A 19,520-nucleotide genomic window follows, 5' to 3' on the forward strand; every position below is an offset into this window, starting at 1 on the left:
TTTTCGTGATCTATTTCTGGATGATAACATTATGTCCTTTGAACAGCTATCTAATAAATATAATTTACCTAAAACCCAATGTTTTAGATATTTGCAAGTTAGAAATTTTTTGTATAATGAGTTACAGTCTTTTTCGAAAGAATGTCCATTGGACATTACAGAAAGAATTTTAGCCCTTAATCCTTATCAAAAGGGTTTAGTAGCCATCATTTATAAGATGATCATGAATTTACAGTCAGATGTATCAGAAAAAATTAAGAAGGAATGGCAAGAAGAGTTGCATTGTCCTATATCTACTGAGCAATGGGATAAAATTTTATTATTGGTAAATTCGACCTCTATTTGTGCTAAACATGCCCTAATACAATTTAAGATTGTACATAGAGCTCATATGTCTAAGGATAAACTGGCTCGATTTTATTCTCATCTTAATTCAACCTGCGATAGATGTCATTCTGATGTTGCTTCATTGACTCATATGTTCTGGTCTTGTCCTTGTTTACAAAATTATTGGAAAGATATTTTCAGTATTATTTCAAGAGTTTTAAATATTAATTTCCAACTGCATCCTCTTACTGCAATTTTTGGTTTACCAATGACGGATAATAACCGTTTATCCGCTTCATCTCAACGAATGATTGCATTTGTTACATTAATGGCTAGAAGATCTATTTTATTGAATTGGAAAGAAATTAATCCTCCAACTGTATTTCAGTGGTTTTCTCAAACTATTTCTTGTTTGAGTTTAGAAAAAATTAGAAGTGTGGTTTTTGATCCTTCAGTTAAATTTGAAGAAACTTGGAGACCATTTATTCAACATTTTCATATGAGTTGAATTGTCTTTTCCTAAACCTTACTTATATTATCCTTAATTATTTGGATGGAGGTTCGGAGTTATTGGCACTACTGTATATGTACTTAATATTATTCAATGGCCCATGTTGGTTAGTGTTTTTTTTCTCTCTCTTTTTTTTGGGGGTTTTTCTTTTTTTTCTTTTTACTTCTTTGTTCATTAATGTTCTGAGTTTGAGAGGTTATATATTTTTATTATTATATATCTGAATGTCTATTTAAACTATTAATTATGTACTCTCAAACACTTTGTATTCATGTTTCATTTATGTTTGTTTAAAACTAATAAAAAGATTTAAAAAGAAAAGAAAGACATGTTTTCAAGTCAAACAATGTGCAGCCTGGAGCACAGCCTGCCCTGACTGCAGTCCCTAGAAGGAACCTTCCAAATATTAGAGCTCTCCCACCCAAATGTCCAAGGGAAGAACTCTACCAGTTGCAGGTTCCTTCCAAAGTTATGCATGCCTTTTTAGAAAATATGGCTGCTCCTTCTTCATCACTGGGTCTAAATCCTGGATCTCTCAAACCAAAAGTATTGAGAGAAGACATTAATCAGATAGATGACAACATTTCACATTAAGTGGTTTTACCACCAGCTCTCAAGAGCAGTTGCAGACGAGTAATACAGACCAGACTTGTCTGAAACACTTGCATCTTGAACAGAGAAAGACATTCTGTACAAAGATTGGGACCAGGTTTCATGCAGAGTTCTAGATCCAGAGAAGATCCAGCTACACAGACAAGTTCCTACACGCATCACTTATCTAAAAACAAGAGTTTTCAGTTGGTATTTAAGAAAATATCCACTAGTGGCAAAGGAATATAAAAAAAAAACTAAGTACTCTGCAGAGAGAAAAAGTAATAAAAGATATACCTTCTCACTTCCTCCTTTTACGCTGCCCATGTTAAATTTTTTCACTTCCTCCTTTATATCTTCCATGTAAGCATCTAAAGGGTCCAATTCTTCATTGTCATTATCTCCTTCTTCTTCTTTCCTTTCACCTTCAATGATTTCATCTTCATCATCTGTTTAAATAAATAGTGAAATTTGACATCAAGTATAATAAAGAGACAATGGCAAAAGCATTAAAAGCTATGGAAAATAAGACAGAATCAGGCTCTTACACTCTGATATCTGGATTCAAATCAAGCCCATACCAAACAGAATGAAAGTTGTCTTTCAGTTTATAGGATGGTATTTTACACAACCATCCACAATTATATTCATACTGTATATTCCAATTAAGCAAAGTTTCTTTTTTTTAAAACAATTAAAACAAAAAGGTGATAGCTTTGAGTTATAGACTCACAGTAAAGTACAGCACAGAAACAGGCCCTTCAGCCCATCTATTCGGCCACTTTTTTGTCCATTCTTCCAATTTGTTTAAGTCCTGCTACAATCGCATTGCTTCCTCAGCCTATCATCTGCAAACTTTGCCACAAAGCCATCAATTCTACTATCTAAATCATTGACAAACAATGTGAAAAGTGGCAGTCCCAATACCGACCCCTGAGGAACACCACTAGTCACTGGCAGCCAACCAGAAAGGCCCCCTTTGTTCCCACTCACTGCCTCCTGCCTGTCAGCCATTCCTCTATCCATACTAGTATATCTCCAGTAAACCATAGGATTCTAACTTGTTAAGCAGCCTCATATGAGGCACCTCATCAAATGCCTTCTGAAAATCTAAGTAAATAATATTAAACGCCTCTCCTTTGTCCGCCCTGCTTGTTACTTACTCGAAGAATTCTAACAAATTTTTCAGGAAAGATTTCCCTTCACAGAAACCATGCAGGCTTTGACTTATTTTGTCATTAGTCTTCAAGTACCCTAAAACCTCATCCTTAATAATGGACTCCAACACTTTCTCAACCACTAAGGTTGGGCAAACTAGACTATAATTTCCTCTCTTTTGTCTTCCTCCCTTCTTAAAGAGTGGAATGACATTAGCAATTTTCCCATTGTCTGAGACCATGCCAGAATCAAGTGATTCTTGAAAGATCATGACCAATGGAACCACTTTCAGGACTGGGATGTAGTCCATCTGGTCCACCTTAAGACCTTTCCTTTATAATAGCAATGGCACTCACTCCTGCTCCCTGGCAATCATGGACCTCTGACATACAGCTTGTGTCCTCCACAGTAAAGACTGAAGCAAAGTACTTATTAAGTTTATCTGCCATTACTTTGTCCTCCACTACTACCGCACCAACACCATTTTCCAGTGATCCAATATCAACTTTCACCTCCCTTTTATTCTTTAAGTAACTGAAAAACTTTTAGTATCCTGTTTTATATTATTGGCTAGTTTACCATCACATATCATTATTTTTCCTTCTTGTAGCTTTTTTAGTTGCCTTTTGTTGGATTTTAAAAACTGCCCACTCACTTTTGCTACTTTATATGCCCTTTCCTTGGCTTTTATGCAGTCCTTAACTCCTAGTCAGCCATAGTTGCCTAGCCCTGCCACTTCAGTACAACTTCTTTGTGACATATCTATCTCTGTGCCTTTTGAACTATTCTCAGAAACTTCGGCCGCCTCTGTTCTGGCATCTTCCCCGCCAGTAACTCCCTCCAAACCAACTGGGCAATCTCCTCTCTCATGCCTCTGTAATTCCCTTAATTCCATTGCGATAGTGATACATGTGGCATATGCTTTTCCTCAAATTGCACTATGAACTTACGTCATATTATGATCATTGCCTCCTAAGGGTCTCTTTACGTTATACAACACCCAATCTAAGGTAGACATATAACCATATAACAATCACAGCACAGAAACAGGCCATCTTGGCCCTCCTAGTCCGTGCCATTCCGTGCCTAGTCTCGTAGACATTCAACAAATTCCCTCTCTTTCAATCTGATACCAACTTGACTTTCCAAATCTCCTTGCATATTGAAGTCCCCCATTATAATTGTGTCATTACCCTTATTACATGCCCTTTCAGCTCCCTTTGCAATCTCAACCCACATCTTGGTGACTATTTGGAGGCTTATATACAATTCCCATAATGGTTTTTAACCCTTGCAGTTTCTTAACTCCACCCACAAAGATTCGACATTCTCTGATCCTATGTCACCTCTGACTAAAGATGCAATTCCACCTCTTATCGATAGAGCCACACCACTGCTTATGCCTTCCTGCCCGTCCTTTCGGTACAAAGTATATCCCAACTATAACCTTCTTTCAGCCACAACTCAGTAACGCCCACATCATACTGATCAATCTCTAATTACACCACAAGTTCGCCCACCTGATTCCAAATGCTATGCGCACTTAAATACAGCACCTTCAGTCCTGCATTCTCCACCCTTTTGAATTTCTCTTCTGTAACATGTAAAACTTAACATTTTACTCTGTCTGTAATTGTACCCAATCATTGGCTTGTCTTTCCTTATATTCATATTACGTCATCTACTTGTAAACCAAACGTGCAAACTTTGATTAAAGAAAATGAGCATTTGTCTATCAATACCCCTCATAATTTTGTATATCAAATCAAGACTATAGAAGTAAGGCAAATGGCATCAACATCAAGGACCCCGTACAGATTACGGAGGAGGAGGTGTTTACTACCCTGAGGTAAATCAGGGTTGATAATCCCTCTGGTCCTGACAAGGTGCTTCCTCAGACACTGCGGGAAATTGCTAGGGCCCTGGCAGAGATATTTAAAACATCCTTAGCAACAGTAGAGTTACCACAGGATTGGAGCACAGCCAATGTTGATCTGATGTTTAGAGAAAAAGGCTCTAAAAATAAACCAGGAAATTATAGGCCAGTGAGTTTGACATCAGTTGCTGATAAGTTACTGGAAGGTATTGTAAGGGACTGGATATGTAAGTATTTGAATAGACGTGGACTGATTAAGGATAATCAGCATGGCTTTCTGCATGGTAGGTCAGGTAAAGTTTTTGGCACATTGGCCTTCATAAATCTAAGTATTGAGTACAGAAGATGGGATGTTATGTTGAAGCTGTGTAAGACATTGGAGAGGCCTAATTTGGAGCATCGTGTGCAGTTTTGGTTATCTACCTACATATAGACAGGGAGAATGCAAGCATGCTTCTTCCACTGAGGATGGGTGGGACTACAACCAGAGGTCATGGCATAAGGGTGAAAGGTGAGAAGTTTACGAGGAACATTAGGGGAAAACTTCTTCACTCAGAGGGTTGTGAGAGTGTGGAATGAGCAGCCAACACAAGTGGTGCATGTGAGCTCAATTTCAACATTTAAGTTTAGATAGGTACGTGGATAGTAGGGATATGGAGGGCTATGGTCCTGGTGCAGGTCGATGGGAGTAGACAATTTAAATGATTCTGGCATGCATGGACTAGATGGGTCAAAGGGCCTCCTTCTGTGCTGTACTTCTCCATGATTCCTCTCAATCTTCTACATTCTAAGGAATAAAGTCCTAAGCTATTTAATCTTTCCTTATAACTCAGGTCCTCCAGACCTGGCAATTTTTATCTGTACTCTTTCAACCATTATTTACTTAGGTTAGGTATTACTTGGGTAACCATTGGCTGGTATACTCATCCTAAAATGCCCTTAGGTGATGGCGGTGAGCTACCTTCTTCACCCACCACATTCTACGTGGTTAAGCTTATCCAATGTTTTACAAGATCATTTGTTCCAGAAGTTCTGTCCCACATAGAAAAAGAGATGTCACAATATTTCCAAGTCAGGAAGGTGAGTGACTAGGAGAGGAGAATACAGTATGACAGTATTCCCATTGATATCTTTGCCTTTAAGGTTGCAAATTTTGATAATCCATTTGTAATTGGTAGGCTACCACAATAGTTCATCAATGATGCTGAGTGTAACTGTTCTACCAGGTGGACAGATGACAAGTAGGTGGGTTATTTTGTCTGGGGTAGCATTGAGCTTCCTGAGTATTATTGGAGCAGTAAGAGGGAGTCAAACTCTATCACATTTTTAGCCAGTACCTTATAGATGGTGAAAGGCTTCAGGTGGGTAGGAGTGACTCACCACAGTATCACCAGACTTTAACCTGATAATGAATCTGCAACATTTCTGAAATTGGACTATTTCCAGTATATACTCTTCCCCTTCTGTTTTATCCATATGCCCAAACTAATCTTGAATTTTGATCAAATGCCTGTCTCAAACAACAACAAAGAAAGAAATTCAAGATAGCATGTTACTATCTATCCTCTTAAACAGACACACGATTCTCAAGCACTAGTTTATCAAAAAGACAAAAAAGGGTCTTTTCGCAGTATTCAAGTCAACCTATGTACCTAAACGAACATTGTTAAAACGGTAAATATATCCTTCCACAACTATCTTACTAAATCAAAATGACCCAGTGATCAAACAGTTAATGACTGTGGGATCATCTTATGCATAAAATCACATGAGCATACATGTTCATAAAGGATTTTACCATCATCATCCTCAAGGCTCCATTTTTTCCCCTGTTTCATCTCTTCAAGTTCTCTCTTTATTTCACCAATGTTTTCCACAACCTTTTTACGTTGTTCTTCTCTCCATTTTTCAACACGTTCTTTCCGTTTTCTCATTTCTTCTTCTAATTTGCTCTGTTCAAAATTCTAGGAAAATATTAATAGATTTTATATTTAAATTTCATTATTTGGAAATTTCTACACTGTAGTAAATGATATCATCAGGTCTTTATGTATTTAGTACTTTGCTACACAAATGCCACACAGATATTTGTGAATTCGTAAGTTGTTACATTTTTAAGAATAAATTACATTGAGTTATAGGCATCATAACTGTGTATATAATCACAATATTCACAGTGCATTATGTACTTTTTACTTTATGGTTCATGATTGTGCAAATAATTACTACAACGTTCTATTACATAGGAGAGTTTTAAACTACAAGGCATAGGCTGAGGATAAGAGGCCAGCTACATGAAATTGAGATGAAGAAAAAGTCTGTGAATTTCTGGAATTTCTATCCCAAAGGATACTTAATACATAATAACTATATTAAAGTATGAAGGAGATTGATTTTAGGACTTCAGAGGAAATCAGTGATTATAGGAATTGGCCATGAAAGTGGATCTGAGGTCAAACAACAATGCAACAATCTTATTTACTGGCAGCGCATTAATAACTTGCTCCTTTTGGTGTGTCACAAGTTCTGTAAAAGCAAGGTTCCAGCAGCAGAGCATCACTAAAGACAATTGTTTTGCAGAACTAATACTGCAACTAATCATGAATGATGCAGCCTGTCAAAAAAAAAATTAATGGGCCATGACACTTTCTACAGATGCTATCTAACTCACATTTGTTCCTATTATGTGGAATCTTGGAAAAATTCTGGTGATTGACTATAGTAAGCACTCAATAAACAGCATAAACTGATATACAAAGGGAAAATGCTGGAAGTCTCCAGCAGCTAGACAGCATCCATGGAGTTAACATTACGGGTTGCTGACCTTTCAACAGAAACATCACTACTGAAAAGTCACAGTTAAGTCTGTTTGCAATTCCCATAGATGCTGCCTGATCTGTCATTGGCATCATTCTCTATTTTTATTTCAGATTTATAACCCTTACAATTTTTTGATTATCATCAACTATTTTACTACATTTACTTTTGGTGTATTACTTTGTGCAAACTTGTAATCAGATTTCTCAACACTACAACTGTGACTACATTCTGCAGGTACCTGAATTGGGTGCTCCAGAGTCACAAAATGTTACCTCTAAATGATATGTTATTTATTTCTAAATTCACTTACACTGACATCTTTGTCATCGTCTTTCTCCTCTTTTTTCTTTTCTTTAGCAGCCTCATTGGTAGCTTCTACACGGTCTTTGGACTTTGACCTGGAAAATACATAAACTCTATAAATTCAAGACACATTAGTGTTCTTGATGCAAGTTCATCATCCTGAAATGTTAATCTGTATGGATACTGTCTGAACGAATGAGTCGTTCCCCGCCCCTCCCCCCCCCTCCATTTACAGTTCAGATTTTCAAGTACTGTTTTGTTTAAATGTTTTCACCAAACCCACCTTCAGACAGATTTAAAGAAACAGGAATCCTGGCTGATAACCATACATAACAACCTCTGCTATCAATCAGATAAGTTCAGGTCTTCCTCAATAGGTGTAAATGAATACAAAGGACAGTTTTACATCATCTAAACCAGTTGCTGTATATTAAGTAAAAAAAGATCTATCAACCATATTTTATCATGAACTAATTTTTTTATCATTTTATACCATACAAGGCAGGACCATAAATAACAGGGATGCTTGGATGCTTCAGAAAGCAGTTATACCTACTGGCATGAAAACATTCCTTTCTCAAACCTGGCACATGCATGATAGACCAAATGTTTCCTGCTGTCCAAAATTCCAAAATAAAGGGTATCAGTGAAGCAATTGGGTTACTTAATTCCCACTGGATCAAAGTTCTGTAACTTCTCCACCAGGATTCTCTACTATGAACTACAGTGATGAGTTACTCTCTTAGGAGGAGGAAAGCAATGAAATTATTATGTTGTGATTTTGTGAGAGTTGCACAAGTTGAAAAGGGTAAAGAGATGTTGGAAATCTCAGAATATTTAACATTTTAAGTTTAGTCTTAATGTGCAGTAAACAGATATAAATGCACATTTTACTAGATTTAGAATACGTCAAAAGAGGAGTCATATCTCCTTGACCTAGTGCTACATCTGGGAAAGTAGTACTTACTTACCATCTTCATTTGTATAGGAGAGGTATAAATTACTGCTGAGTGTCTTAAAAACTTGTATTTGCAATGCGAAGTTAGGGAGAAAATGTCCACCCTGAGATGAGTAGGAACTTTAATCATAATTATAGAACAAATAAATCTACAGCACATTACAGGCCCTTCATTATGCCGACCATATAACATACTCTAGAAACTGCCTAGAATTTCCCTACTGCATAGCCCTCTATTCTTCTAAGCTCCATGTACCTATCTGAGAGTCTCTTAAAAGACCCTATTGTGTTCACCTCCACCACCGTCGTCAGCAGTGCATTTCACGCATGCACCGCTCTTTGTGTGAAGAACGTACCCCTGACATCCCCTCTGTACCTTCTTCCAAGCACCTTAAAACTATGCCCCTTCATGTTAGCCATTTCAGCCCTGGGTAAAAGCCTCTGGCTACCCACATGATCAATGCCTCTTATCAACTTATACACCTCTATCAGGTCACCTCTCATCCTCAGTTGCAACAAGGAGAAAAGGCCACGGTCACTCAACCTGTTCTCATTAGACAGACACTACATTAGCCATTCTGCACAAGGAACAGGCCCACTAATCTCCAGACCTGTGATAATTATTAAGAACCCATCTATATTAATTCCTTTTAGCAGCACTTGGTCCAGTTTTGGATATATTCACCAATCAAATGTTGATTTATTTGTACATATTTTGAGAGGATCTGACTTCATCACCCATTCAGGTGGTGCATTTCAGGTTCCAAAAACATGAGTGAGAAAGCTCTTAAAATCTATCCAATCCTCTTACACCATATAACCATATACCAATTACAGCATGGAAACAGGCCATCTCGGCCTTTCTAGTCCATGCTGAACACTTACTCTCACCTAATCCCACTGACTCAGCCCATAACCCTCCATTCCTTTCTTGTCCATATACCTTTCCAATTTTAATTTAAATGACAATACCGAACCTGCCTCTACCACTTCTACTGGAAGCTCATTCCACACAGCTAAAAGAAATTCCCCCTCATGTTACCCTTAAACTTTTACCCCTTGTCTCAACTCATGTCCTCTTGTTTGAATCTCACCCACTCTCAATGGAAAAAGCCTATCCATGTCAACTCTATCTATCCCCCTCATAATTTTAAATACCTCTATCAAGTCCCTCCTCAACTTTCTACGCTCCAAAGAATAAAGACCTAACTTGTTCAATCTTTCCCTGTAACTTAGGTCCTGAAACCCAGGTAACATTCTAGTAAATCTTCTCTGTACTCGCTCTATTTTGTTGACATCTTTCCTATAATTCAGAGACCAGAACTGTACACAATACTCCAAATTTGGCCTCACCAATGCCTTGTACAATTTTAACATTACATCCCAACTCCTATACTCAATGCTCTGATTTATAAAGGCCAACATACCAAAAGCTTTCTTCACCACGCTATCCACATGAGATTCCACCTTCAGGGAACTATGCACCATTATTCCTAAATCACTCTGTTCTACTGCATTCTTCAATGCCCTACCATTTACCATGTATGCCCTATTTGGATTATTCCTACCAAAATGTAGCACCTCACACTTATCAACATTAAACTCCATCTGCCATCATTCAGCCTGCTCTTCTAACTGGCCTAAATCTCTCTGCAAACTTTGAAAACCTTCTTCATTATCCACAACGCCACCTACCTTATTATCATCTGCATACTTACTAATCCAATTTACCACCCCATCATCCAGATCATTAATGTAAATAACAAGCAACATTGGACCCAGTACAGATTCCTGAGGCACACCACTAGTCACCGGCCTCCAACCTAACAAACAGGTATCCACCATTACTCTCTGGCATCTCCCATCTTGCCACTGTTGCATCCACTTTACTACTTCAATATTAATACCTAACGATTGAACCTTCCTAACTAACCTTCTGTGCGGAACCTTGTCAAAGGCCTTACTGAAGTCCATATAGACACCATCCATTGCTTTACCCTCGTCAACTTTCCTCATAATCTCTTCAAAGAATGCCATAAGATTTGTCAAACACGACCTTCCACGCACAAATTCATGTTGACTGTTCCTAATCAGACCTTGTCTATCCAGATAATTATATATACCATCTCTAAGAATACTTTCCATTAATTTACCCACCACTGACATCAAACTGACAGGCCTATAATTGCTAGGTTTACTCTTAGAACCCTTTTTAAACAATGGAACCATATGAGCAATATGCCAATCCTCTGGCACCATCCCTGTTTCTAATGACATTTGAAATATTTCTGTCAGAGCCCCTGCTAGTTCTACACTAACCTCCCTCAGGGTCCTAGGGAATATCCTGTCAGGATCCGGAGATTTATCCACTTTTATATTCCTTAAAAGCGCCAGTACTTCCTCTTCTTTAAACGTCATAGTTTCCATAACTTCCCTACTTGTTTCCCTTACCTTACACATTTCAATATCCTTCTCCTTAGTGAATACCAAAGAAAAGAAATTGTTCAAAATCTCCATCTCTTTCCGCTCCACACATAGCTGTCCACTCTGATTCTCTAAGGGACCAATTTTATGCCTTACTATCCTTTTGCTATTAATATAACTGTAGAAACGCATTGGATTTATTTTCACCTTACTTGCCAAAACAACCTCGTATCTTCTTTTAGCTTTTCTGGTTTCTTTCTTAAGGTTCTTCTTACATTTGTTATATTCCTCGAGCACCTCATTTACTGCCTATATTTATTGTAGATATCTCTCTTTTTCCTAACCAAGTTTCCAATATCCCTTGAAAACCATGGCACCTTACTCAGATCCATGCACTCTAGTTTTAGATAACTTCTGCCATGGAGAAAAGTCTTTTTCTAAATATCCTATCTATAATCTTTATAATTCTATATACCGCTAACATGTGACTCCTCCCTCACCTCCTCAACTGCAAAGAAAACAAACCGAGCCTACCCAGTCTTTCCTCATAATTTGCACACCAACAAGTCTCCTCTGCACTCTAGTGCAATCATATCTCTCCCTTGGAGTAGCAAAAAAGAACTGTACATGGTACTTCAGTTATAGCATAATCAACATGTTATAAAGTTATACTATAACTTCTCTGGTCTTATATTCTATGCCTAGCTATTAAACAATAGTCCCCTTTTTCTACATTATCCTCTGGTTGGTGCTGTCGACTTCAGGGATTCTAAGTCTTTTACATTGAGGCTCATCTAAATGATAAGTTCAAGTCCTTACCATTCACTGTATTAGTCATAACTTTATCGATTCTCCCAAGGAGTTCTACAACATGCTTATCAAGATTAAATTCCATTGGTCTTTACTTTTCCCATCTTAATGATCGTTTAATACACAAATGGATATTCCAACTACACTCTTCGATTTTGAAAACACAATTCATCTTTGTGTCATCTTCAAACTTACTAATCATATCTCCTACCATCATCTCCAAATTGCTAATGTGCGTAACAAACAACTGACCCCTCTTATACACTACTGTTTACAGGCCTTCAATCACTAAACAAGCTTCTACCATCACTCTGCTTCCTATTATAAAACAAATTTTCAATTGAATTTGCACTGAATTCTGTGAGTGCTAACTTTGGGGATCAGTCTCCAATGTGGGCTCTTGCTTTACTAAAGACTATGCCCACTACCTCAATCACACTGCCCACATCATACGTTGTTGCTTCCGTGGAAAATTTAATCAAATGGTACACATAGGATTTATTTCTAACAAAACCATTCCATCTTTGTTTAATTTTTGTCATTCTAAGTACATATGAATCTGGCCCCTCAGAAAATTCTCCAATAACTTCCCTACCACCGACATTAGTTTCACAGGCCTGTACTTACCATCTTGAATAAGGGAAGTACATTTGCTGTTCTCCTGGCTGATCCCTAACTGTAGCTCACAGAGATTTAAAAGTTGTTTTCAACTCCACTCACCTCCTCCAGATCATTTAAACATATTACGCCAATCTTTTAGAAAGATTTGTAGAACAACCTTTGATGCAGTCCTAGCCAGTCGCACTTTCCAACTTTTTTCCCCTTACATTGATGACTGCTTCCTGCACTTCTTCAGTCCTTGAAAAATTCATTAGCTTTGCAGCCAACTTCCAACCTGGTCTCACCTTTGCTTGGGCCACCTGATCCTTCCCTGCCCTACCTGCATCTGTCTCCCTCTCAGGGGAGAGGCTAGCCACCAATATTCACTTGTACCCGCACATAAAGCCGAAGGAACTCGACATCAATAGATGGAAATAAACAGTCAATATTTTGGGACAAGACCCTGCATTGATGCTGCCTGATCTGCTGTTCCTCCAGCATTTTTTGTGTTGATCTAGTTTCCTATTGTCTTTAGTCTCATGTGTCAACATTCACTTCTAGTCCATAGACACTATGATTATTTCTTTCCAACCTGCTTCCTGCCCCATTTTCACTTTCTTGTACCTGCCACATGCTTCCTTGTTATTTTTTTAGCCAGCACTCAATATCTTTTGACATGCAAGGGCTCCTCGGACTTTGTGTTCACATCATTCACCCTTATGGGAATACGCTGGCCCAAAACACATGTATATAGACCTACAGTGCCTACAAGAAGGCTTCTTTCTACCAACACTATGTACTGACTCAAGCTGTCCTGGTTCATTATAAAAATTCCACCACTCTACATCTTTTCCATGAAAATAATCACAGTTAATATTGGAGAAATTGAAATACTTACCAACTATAATCCTGTTAGTTTTATATTTGTCTGTGATTTGCCTAGAGTTGCCGACCTCTTAACAGTTATAAAGCCCAGTGTATACAGCCACCAAAGTGATCAAACCCCATCCCAACCATTTGTTCACAAGTTCTACCCATATGGCCTATTTTATAGAATATCTTCTCTCATTACCAATGTAATGTGTTCTTTATTCCGTAATGCCACCTTCTCTGTTGCACTCTATCCCAACACATGAAGGTTCTATACCCTGGATTATTGAACTGCTAGCCCTGCTGTTTTAACAATTATGTTTCTGAGACACAAAAGATATCATATTTTCATGTGCTGATCACTGCTCCAGGTTTATCTGCCTTACTAGTCAAACTCATTGCATTAAGATACAATGCTGCCTTATATTTTGTGTCTACTTGCCTGCTGTATTGTCTTCGGTTTAGAACAGAGAACAGTACAGCACAGTTACAGGGTCTTCAGTCCACTATGTTGTAAACCAATGGCTAACTAATCTCTTCTGCCAACATAATGTCCATTTTCCTCACATTCATGTGCCTATCTAAATATCTCTTAAAAGCCTCTGATGTTTCTGCCTCTACCACCACTCCAGGCAATGCATTCCAGGCACCCAGAACTGTGTTAAAAACTTGTCTCTTGCATCTCCTTTGAGCTTAGCCACTCTCACCTTAAATACATGCCCACTGGTATTAGACAATTCAACCCTTGGAAAGAGATCTTAGCCTCTTAATCTTATAAACCTCTATCGGATCTTCCCTCAGACTCCCCCGCTGCAGAGAAAACAACCCAAGTTTGTTCAACCACACACTCATCTAATCCAGGTAACATCCCGGTAAACCTCTTCTGCACCCTCTCCAAAGCCTCAATATCCTTCCTATAATGGGGTGACCAGAACTGCATGTGGTACTCCAGATGTAGCCTAACTAGTATTTTATAAAGCTGCAACATAACTTTCTGACTTTTGAACTCAGTGGCTCGACTATTAAAAGCAAGTATGCCCAATGTCTTCTTAACCACCCTAAATCCTGTGTAGCTACTTTCAGGGAGCTAGGAACTTGGAACGCAAGACCTCTCCGCTTATCACTACTGTTAAGGATCTTTCCATTCCTCTGCCCATATCTACAACTGACTTATATCCTGGTATATTCTTTGCTAGTCTTCTAAATTATCCACACCACCACCAATCTTCATATCATCTGCAACCATACTACTCATCCATCTACATTTTCACCCAAGTCATTTATAGACCTGACAAACAGCAGAGGTCCCAGTACAGATTCTTGCAGAACACCACTAATCACAGACCTCCAGCTACAGTAAGACCCTTTGACCACCACCCTGCTTCTGTTTTTCATATTTAATTGCACCTCCCCCACAACTATTCCATTATCCTGCCAAATTAATTTGAAACTTTCTCAACATTAAAGATGCCAAATAATAGTAAGAATATGCTGTTAGAATAGCAGGAAACATATTTCCAGTTGTGGACAACAAAATATAATGCTGGCTTTAAAAAATAGGAGTTATCAAATATTTGTTAATAGAAGAAATACAGTCTACTAAGCTTCTATAATGACTGTAAGGAACACGATGAAAGGAATGAAAGCAAAACCAACAGTGCTGTTTTCAGTGGAGTTTGCTGATGGAATGACAAACACTATTGGTAAAACAACATACACTGTCCCTATATTACCTAATATTGCAGTTATTCGAAATTGGCACTTGCAAGAATGATGTTCGCAGTCAACCGGTTACTAAGCAATCGGTCAGGTTATTGAATTTACAATACTGTTCTTTCAGGTTAATAATGGTCAAAATCTTTTGAAAGGTTCAGGAGTTAACCTCAGGTCAAGGAAAACAATCTCCCTGTATTCAGTCCTACTAATTATTTCTACTAAAGAATTCATCTGATCTTGAATTTCTTTTTCATTTGATACTCAGAAGTAATGAATTACACACGTCATCTGTAATACCTTCTTTCCTTGCTCTTACTGCGGCTCCGAGAACGTGGCTGAGAGTGAGACCTACGACTTCTACCCCTGCTCAATGATCTCCGCTTTTCTCGACTGCGAGACCTTCTTCTCTCTCGACTGCGAGATCGCCTACGATGGAAGTGTTCATATTTCAATAATTGTGAAAACAAGTTATAGTTAATTTGCATACAAATCTTCAGTTAGTTTTCTGCTAGATATTTAATCCTTATATTAGGAATTGAAAATGTGAAAATATTTAAACTCATCTTGAATAGTTAAATCCAAGTGTACAGAAAAAAATTTGGTATTCCTAGTCTCAAATGTCTTCACATCAAGCAGTATTACTATACCCATTTCATGCAAATCTGTTAATCAGTAATTTTTTTCTGACCTTTGCAACCAACTAACTGTACAAAATAAGACATTATACTGTAAATCAACGTATTGCATTGAGTTAAGAGCAACAGAAACTTAACACAGAAATATTTCACATTTATGTAATTTGCATTCCTGGTATCTCCTAATGCAATTGTCAAGAAACAAATGATTGTTCTGGCATATTGAGCAATTTGCACTTAGCAAAATTTCACGAACAGCAATGTTATAAATTGTCAAATTATCTGTTCTTCGTGTAAGGTGTGTAATAAATGCTATCCTAAACATTATGTCAAATTCCACTTATATATTTGGAAAATAGCCTTGGGACCCATCACATTTATAAGAGGGTAGACAGGACTTTGGACCTTATCTGAGAGATAGTGCTTCCAATAACAAAAGATTGTCTTAATATGGAGAGAAGACTGGCTGATTGGCAGGAGGAAAAGAGTGGGAATTAAGAGAGCCTTTTCTGGTTGGCTGCCAGTGACTACTGATGCTCCACAGGGGATCGGCATTGGGATTTTTTTTACACATTATATGTCAATGATTTGGATGACCGAACCGATGGCTTTGTGATCATATTTGCTGACAATATGAAGATAGGGGGAGAGGTAAGTAGTGTTGGGGAAGCTGGGAGTCTGCAGAAGGGCTTAAGCAGATTGGGAGAATGGGCAATGAAGTGGCAAATGGAATATAATGTATGGAAGTGTACGGCCATGCATTTTGAAAGAAGGAATGAAGGTGTTGACTATTTTCTAAACAGGGAGAAAATTCAAGTATCAGAGGTGCAAAGGGACTTGAGTGCCCTTGTGCAGGATTCCCTGAAGATTAACTTGCAGGTTAAGTCAGTGGTCATAAAGGTAAATGCAATGTTGCCATTCATTTCAAGTGGACTAAAAGCAAGAATGTCATGCTGAGGCTTTACAAGTCATTGGTTAGAATGCATTTGGAGTAACGTAAGCAATTTTGGGCTCCATATCTAAAAAAAGATGTGCTGGCACTAGAGGGGGTCCAGGAAGTTTCACAAGAATGATCCCAGGACTGAAAAGATTAAAATACAAGGAGCATTTCATGGTACTGAGCCTGTACTAAATGGAGTTTATAAGAATCAGGGGGAATCTCATTGAAACCTACTGACTATTAACATGGTTATTAACTGAAGTTAACATGGAGAAATTGTTTCCAATAGTGGGAGAGTCTAGGGCCACAGGGCACACCCTCAGAATAGAAGAAAATCAATTTAGAACAGAGGCAATGAGGAATTTTTTAAACTACAATGTGCTTAATCTATCAAATTCTTTGCCAGATGGCTGTGGATGCCAAGTCATAGGGTATTTTTAAAATAGAAGATGATAAGTTCTAGATTAGAAAGTCTTGATGAAGGGTTTTAGCCCCAAGTGTCAAATGTACTCTTTCCCATACATGCTGCCTGGCCTGCTGAGTTGCTCCAGCATTTTGTGTGCATTGTTTAGATTAGAAAGGGTGTAAAAGGTTATGGGGAGAAGGCAGGAGAATAGGGTTAAGAGGAAAAATAAATCTGCCATGATCAAATAGCTGTAGAGGCTCAATGAGAAGCAAATGGCATAATTTTGCTCCTATGTCTTATGGTCTCTTCAAGACTCAGGAGTGGAAATGGAATTCATAGTTTTCTGACTCAGGCAAGAGTGCCACTGAGTCAGGATCAGCAGCTAAAAGTTTGATTAAGGTTAAGTTTAAATTACCATCTACTCACTTTGACATGACCAATGACATTCTGGGTCTCTGTGGTGTTCTGTGTAAGATAAACAATTGGAAAGAAAGTGGAAAATAAAACAGTCAAAACGAAATTATATTCAGCTGTACATTTTGCAGTGGATATAAAATGGTTAAAATTTCTGGTTTCTTTAGTCCTGCTGCTATTTGCACTACGGATTAGGGACAACAACCACATTTTTTTCTCACAGAACAGCTCTAACAAGTTCTGTACAACGGTAAAGATTCCTTAGGTTGTGAAATTTTGCTACTATACGAAACATATTCCACAGAGAATGGGGAAGAAAAATCAAGGTCAGTTACCAAGCACTGTTCTGTGACTGTTAATGCCACAGGTACATTGGTGTTATTCAGGCTGCCCAATCAAAGCTTAGTCTGAGATGGGAGAAATCTACTGCAAGAAAGAAATCACACAGAAATACCCGTACTGTAAAGTCACATGCATTAAATCCAATTGTAGTCATTATTAATGATAGTCTGTCATAATGCACAACAAACAGATTATAATTGGGGAGCGTAGTTCTGGTTCTTTTTTTACAACTAGATTAATTGAAGGGCATTGCATAATACTCAACAAAAATTGATGCTATGAAGAGATAATGATAAATCTAAATCCATGCAAATTATTATAGTAAATATCAAAATAAATATAATGAACATTTGAGGGCATGTTGATATAGGGAAAGGATACTGATCAAGGTTCCCTGCAAAATGCTCAAATTAGTCTATAATCAAATTTAATACTATCATAAGCTACCAGAACACACATCGGAATATTCATTATATTCTGATTGAAGGCTGCCATTCTCAAATAAGCTTCTATAAATGTTAGTCATCACTCTGGTGCAAAAAGAATTAATCTAATAATTCAAGAATTAACAGCATTGTCAGAATCATTATACAGGTCATTAGTAGGATAAAATCAACATATTCTTCTTACCCATTAGAAAATCTGCAAATTCACTAATCTTCGCAATATTTTCTTGTATATTTTAAGATATAAATGCTTCATTTCATAACTATAAGTTTTCATAATTTATAGCAATGATTTATGATTAAAACAAATTAAAGGATATTTTCAGCAAAACAAAAGTCCTACCATTTTACTTAAACAGTAGCAACATGCGCACACTTCTCATCTTATCATTAATGTTTAACTCTGATTTAATAGCAATGAATTAAAGTCAATATGACAATTCAAAACAATACAGAAAAAATATTATCTAAAGCAATTCCTCACTTGCTGGAATAATAGTCAATAAATTAATTATTGTACAGATATAACAATAAGAAATTTGATTAATGATACACGATTTTATAATTATTTCACAAAGTCTGGATGGCTTCATTATAAAGAATATCAACACTGAGTGCACACAACTATAAATATTAAAGCTGTTATTGTTCAAAATGTCACTTAATAAGCAGTCTACAACTGAACTTCTGGGACTAAAATGTATAGCCTGGAGATTAATTAAAAGATAGATGTGATAGTTAAAACATAAAAATCCAAAACAGCAACTGATGAAGTTGGAATCTGTGGCAGCTGAAAAGATCTAAGTGGTTACAGTTTATTTTATGAATCACAGTAAAGTTATTATTGAACTCACCATCCATAACAGATTATGAAATATTGTCATCACAATCTTACTCTTCTAGTTCCAAATCAACTTAATACCTAGTCCCTTTTATTGAATTACCACTGGTATGTCACAAAAGCAAACTTGCGAACACAATTCAGCCATGACACCCCATTATTTATTATTATTACAATAAACTTAAATACTTTTACTTCACAAAGGCTCAACATCCTTACCTAAGCCGCTTTCTTTCCCGTGACCTTGATCTTCGCCTGTCTCGGCTACGAGAACGATCCCTTCTTCGGTCACGGTCCCTGCTGCGTGAGCGACCTCTGGCATCACCAAGCTTAGACCGCTTCTCAGCAGGTGAACGGCTCCTGGAACGACTCGCAGAACGGCCTCGGGATGTAGATCGCTTCCGGTAATGCCTAGGAAATTATATATGTTTCAGTTTCAGATGGTCACCTTGATACATTTTAAAATCAGGCGTCAAAAAGAACAGCATCTACAAGTACATTTCAGATCCAAAACTCACAACCTTCTGCTCCT

General features: G+C 37.6%; 1 protein-coding gene across 3 annotated transcripts in view; it reads right to left on the reverse strand.

The window, feature by feature from the left end:
- ddx46 (DEAD (Asp-Glu-Ala-Asp) box polypeptide 46) overlaps nucleotides 1-19,520 on the reverse strand; it is a 66,612-nt gene that overhangs the window by 45,396 nt on the left and 1,696 nt on the right. For 2 of the 3 annotated variants that reach the window (XM_059990436.1, XM_059990435.1), the window contains exons 2-7: nucleotides 19,208-19,399; nucleotides 17,372-17,410; nucleotides 15,262-15,390; nucleotides 7,594-7,681; nucleotides 6,262-6,427; nucleotides 1,727-1,878 (exon numbers count right to left, since the gene is read on the reverse strand). In XM_059990436.1, coding sequence (XP_059846419.1) covers nucleotides 1,727-1,878; nucleotides 6,262-6,427; nucleotides 7,594-7,681; nucleotides 15,262-15,390; nucleotides 17,372-17,410; nucleotides 19,208-19,399 — 766 coding nt within the window. The remainder of the gene's footprint in view (nucleotides 1-1,726; nucleotides 1,879-6,261; nucleotides 6,428-7,593; nucleotides 7,682-15,261; nucleotides 15,391-17,371; nucleotides 17,411-19,207; nucleotides 19,400-19,520) is intronic. The other variant, XM_059990437.1, reaches the window with a different exon arrangement.

This window comes from Hypanus sabinus, chromosome 15 (genome assembly GCF_030144855.1).
Source record: "Hypanus sabinus isolate sHypSab1 chromosome 15, sHypSab1.hap1, whole genome shotgun sequence".
Classification (NCBI taxonomy): Eukaryota; Metazoa; Chordata; class Chondrichthyes; order Myliobatiformes; family Dasyatidae; genus Hypanus; species Hypanus sabinus.